Raw genomic sequence first — 5028 nt, 5'->3', positions numbered from 1 at the left:
ACCACACCCACACAAGACAGGAAGAGAGTTGCAAGATCTGGAGTTCCAAGAAGTAGTTGTAGAAACATTCTCTAGGATGGATCAGAATGCGAGAAGGAAGAGACAGTAGCACCCATGGACGGCCAGAATTCATGTCGGTTGATCGTCAAGAAGATCACAGAAGGTGGCAGTACTTAAAATCCAAAGGTGGTGGCCAGTGTCTGTAGACATGTTGTTCTAATCCTAGTATACTTGTTGCACTTAAAAAAGTGTGCTAGGAGAGACTCTAAAATGACACACACACATACACAGAAAAACACACTGAGTCCTCCATGTTATGCGCTGGCCGATTCAGATCCCGACTCGATTCATTTTGACGCTGTACTCCCCTAGCCCCAAGAACATGTTTTGTATGTGATGCGCTGGTGATCTTATCAGACTGCGCTATTAATTTGAAAATGGAGGAAACGACACCATTATAGAACGGTTAGAGCGATTGTTTAGCATAAGGCGTAACGGGGTACCCATAGAACTTAACAGTGTCGTGGGAAATACCAGGATGAGAATGACAGAGGAGTTGAATACGTTTCCGAAAGATGGCTACTGTAATACTTTTAGGGTGTATAGTTGTATTTGATTTTATTTCTGCATAGTTGGGCTATTTTATTGTTAATTGTGTCCTGGACTGTACATTTGGTATGACTGACATTAGGTGTAAGTCAAACTGCTAGTAGTCGGCCTTGTAAAAAAGAATCACGCTGAGAACATACAGAGAAACATACTCCACTGAGCCAGACAAGTAAAGGCCCGAGAAATCCAATAATACAATAATGTATTATAATTCCCCTCCCATCTTCAAGACGTAAATAGAATACGAGCCTGATATCGCCAGAGTCGCAGACAAGTGGGACATCTGACGAGAGAACATGTTACTAGAGGTCTTCCTGTAGTCTAGTGAAGCACGTAGAGCGTACAGTGAATTAAACAATCATTATAGGGCCCAACTTTGATCGGACTGTGTTTCCAGGTAGACACACATAGAGAGTCCAGATAGTAGGTAGAATCAATCGCAGACCTCTATAACAGACACATTGAGTTGGCAGCTACAGGGATGAGGGTCTCCTTCCAACTACATTGAGAGGTGGACTCTCCATTCGGGCACATTCGTTTACTCAGGCCACTGAGCCAGATGTAGGCTTCATAAAAATATACAACGCAGAAAGGAAAGAGACTGCTCTTAACGCATAGGAGCCTCCACAGACCAGTCATCTATGCGATTGGGACGCGACCAGACTCTGTCTCAAGGAGAGCCCTTGCAGACTACAGGACTCCCTGCTAGAGCTGGCACGGGCCAGACAGTAGGCCTGACTACAGATACCCGGTAACTGTCAGTGCCTGTTATCTAGGTGGAAGGGTGGCTGTAGGCACGATGATATGACCAGAGGACCACATGACGGGCTGCAGCCGCAAAGTGCCAGATGCGTGGCTTGCCATAGACACCACACACAGACCACTGAGCCAGAAGGCCTGATACAGCCATGAGCCATAGCCTGAAAGACCACTGAGCCAGACAGTAGGGCGCCTGACTAAGACGGCGACCTAGAGCCAGACAGTAAGGCGCCCTGACTACAGACCACTGTATGGCGCAGACAGTTAGGCCATGACACTACAGACCACTGAGGGCCAAGACAGTAGGCCTACTAGACATGACAGCATCGGCAGACTAGAAGACCAGACCAGAATAGGTACCTGACTACAGGCACTGAGCAGACAGTAGGCCCAAGACTACAGACCACTGAGGCCAGACAGTAGCGCCTGACTACAGGCCACTGAGCAGAATAGTAGGGACCTAAACTACAGACCACTGGAGCCAGACATAGCCTGATTAACAGACGCACGGAGCCAGACAGTAGGCCCTGACTACAGACCACTGAGCCAGTGCGCCAAGACACCGCCATAGGCCTGGCGGCAGACTACAGCACACTGAGCCAGAGTAGGCCAATCGACTACAGACCCACTGAGCCAGACAGTAGGGCCTGGACTACAGACCACTGAGCCAGACAGTAGTGCATCAGTGAGCAACATAGCATGACTCAACACTGAGAGCGCACGAAGCTGGAGCCTGACTACAAGACCACCTGAGCCTAGACGAGAGGCCGAAGACTACAGACCGACTGAGGCCAGACAGTAGGCCGACTCAGACCATGGAGGACAGTAGCCACGACAACCGACCTGAGCCAGACAGTAGGCCTGTACGACCGACTGAGCCAGACAGTAGGCCCCTCGACTTACAAGACCACTGAGCCAGACTAGGCCTACTACAAGAATGCCAACGTACCTACTACAACCGAGGCCAGTCAGTAGGCGGACTCAGAATCGAGCAGACTGCCTGACTAAAGACCATTAAGATAGCCCTGCTACAGAACTGAAGTCGACAGTAGCCATGATACACTAAGAACGTGGGCCTCTGACTCAGCCATGAGAGAACATAGGCCTGACTAGCCGAGCCAGTAGGCCCAGACACTACCAACAGTAGGACTCAGACCACTGGCCCTGTAGGCCCGACCTACCATAGCACCCCAGGGCTATGAGGCCACAGGCCTAAGCACAGCACCAGTCCAGGACATATGCCTGGCATAGAGCTACAACTCAAGTGAGGGATTTACCATAAGTAAACCATAGCAGGCACCTAAGCACACAACAGCCTGGAGATTACTATACCTAAGCGATACCAGCACTCAGCCATGTAGGGACTTTTACCTGAGAGACCTTACCTAAGCAACCACACTCAGGCCGTGAGGGACTTACTAAGGCCTAACCACAACTCAGCCGTGAGGGATACCTGAGAAGACTGGCAGGATGGGTTCATAAAGCATGTGTTGCGCTAGGTTCGTAATCCCATGGCAGTAGAGAGCGGAGCCGCCACCCTGAGAGGGAGGAGTAGAGAGAGACCATAGCTGAGCGCATTATGAAGCAACAGTGCACACAGACACATGAATCTAATGGCAGTTACCTATTACAGTGTTACAGAAGTTGGGGCAAGTAAGTCTTGGGGTCCTACAGCCGTACACACCGCTAGACGGTGTTTAGAGAACAGTCAGTCTGGGTCTACAGCCACACTCAGCAAAGACTGTGTTTAGAGAACAGTCAGTCTGGGTCTAACGCCTACACCAGTCTCAGACTGTGGTTTTAGAGAACAGTCAGTCTGGGGTCTACAGCTACACCTAAGCTAGACTGTGGTTTAGAGAACATCAGTCTGGGTCTACAGCCTACACCCAGCTCAGACTGTGTTTTGTAGCAGAACAGTCAGTCCTGGGGTCTACCAGCCTACACCAGCCTAGACTGTGTTTAGAGAAAGTTCAGTCTGGGGCTACAGCCTCACACCAGCTTATGACTGTGTTAGAGAACAGTCAGTCTGGGGCGTTCTACAGCTACGGACACCAGCTGGAACCCTGTGGGTTTAAGAAAGTCAGTCTGGGGTCTCAGCCTACAAAGCTAGACGTGTTTAAGAGAAATGCAGTCAGTCTGGGGTTCTACAGCCTACACAGCTATAGACTGTGGTTTAGAGAACAGTACGTCTGGGGTCTACAGCCTACACCAGCTAGACTGTGGTTAGAGAACAAGGTGCAGTTGGGGTCTAACAGCCTACACCATAGACTGTTGTTCAGAGAACAGTCAGCTTGGGTTAACAGCCTACACCAGCTAGACTGTGTTAGAGAACAGTCCAGTCTGGGGTCTACAGCCTAACACCAGCTAGACTGTCATTGTCATCTAGCCCACGAGCTGCTGCCTGACACTACAGAGACGGAGTTGTACTGCACATTTAGACATTTTCAAAAACACATTTCATTTCAACAAAGACATTTCATTTCAACAAAGACATTTCATTTCAACAAAGACATTTCATTTCAACAAAGACATTTAATTTCAACAAAGACATTTAATTTCAACAAAGACATTTCATTTCAACAAAGACATTTCATTTCAACAAAGACATTTAATTTCAACAAAGACATTTAATTTCAACAAAGACATTTAATTTCAACAAAGACATTTAATTTCAACAAACACATTTAATTTCAACAAACACATTTCATCTCAACAAACACATTTCATCTCAACAAAGACATTTCATCTATGCCCTGCAGTATGTTGTTGAAAACTCAGCAGTTGAAATGGACTTGAAGTTAATAACGAGCTCGTCCCGGTCTATAAACTGGTATCCATTTGGGTTGGGCGATATTACGATAATATCATTGACGACCGATGGACGTCGTCGATGGTGACGACATCGTGATGCGACAGACAATAGTTTAGCCTATTCGAACTTGACTGGCGCTGGGCAGTAAAGAGCACGAGTGACAGTCAGAGTAATTCACCTATTTGCTATAATGTCCAATCAGAAAATATTGTTTCTATTTGTCCGTCTCTGACGCATAGACAAACTATTCATATATTTTAATATAACACACTTAAAAACGTACGCTATATTCCCCTCTCTCCCCATTTGATAGGCTATGACTATGGCTCAGTCTTTCATTGGTTAATGACTGCATGGCTTCTCCAGATCAAACAATGAATGTGGGACCCATCTCCTCCACAAAGTTGACTCCAGTTTGCCAAAAAAGCACCTGGATGATCATCAAGACTCTTGGAAGAATATTCTCTGGACAGATGAGTCAAAAGTATAACTTTCTGGATGAGATGGGTCCCATTACGCCTGGCGAAAACCAAACACTGCATTACGCAGTAAGAACCTTATACCAACGGTCAAGCATGGTGGTGGTAGTGTGATGGTTTGGGGTCAGCATGGGGGTGGTAGTGTGATGGTTTGGGGTCAGCATGGTGGTGGTAGTGTGATGGTTTGGGGTCAGCATGGTGGTGGTAGTGTGATGGTTTGGGGTCAGCATGGTGGTGGTAGTGTGATGGTTTTGGGGTCAGCATGTGGTGATAGTGTGATGTTTGGGGTCAGCAGTGGTGGTGGTAGTGTGATGGTTTGGGTCAGCATGGTGGTGGTATGTGATGGTTTGGGTCAGCATGGTGGTGTGA

General features: G+C 47.6%; 1 protein-coding gene across 1 annotated transcript in view; it reads right to left on the bottom strand.

Annotated features, from left to right (window-relative positions):
• LOC112074475 (ubiquitin carboxyl-terminal hydrolase 3-like) overlaps positions 1-5028 on the bottom strand; it is a gene marked incomplete at its 3' end in the record, with an annotated part of 36633 nt that overhangs the window by 4670 nt on the left and 26935 nt on the right. Inside the window, exon 7 of the mRNA XM_070440550.1 lies at positions 2822-2906. Within this exon, the coding sequence (XP_070296651.1) occupies positions 2822-2906 (85 nt within the window). The remainder of the gene's footprint in view (positions 1-2821; positions 2907-5028) is intronic.

Source organism: Salvelinus sp. IW2-2015, unplaced genomic scaffold (genome assembly GCF_002910315.2).
Source record: "Salvelinus sp. IW2-2015 unplaced genomic scaffold, ASM291031v2 Un_scaffold2649, whole genome shotgun sequence".
Taxonomy (NCBI): domain Eukaryota; kingdom Metazoa; phylum Chordata; class Actinopteri; order Salmoniformes; family Salmonidae; genus Salvelinus; species Salvelinus sp. IW2-2015.
The sequence above is the reverse complement of the archived record's forward strand: the minus strand, read 5'-3'. Positions and strand labels throughout refer to the sequence as shown.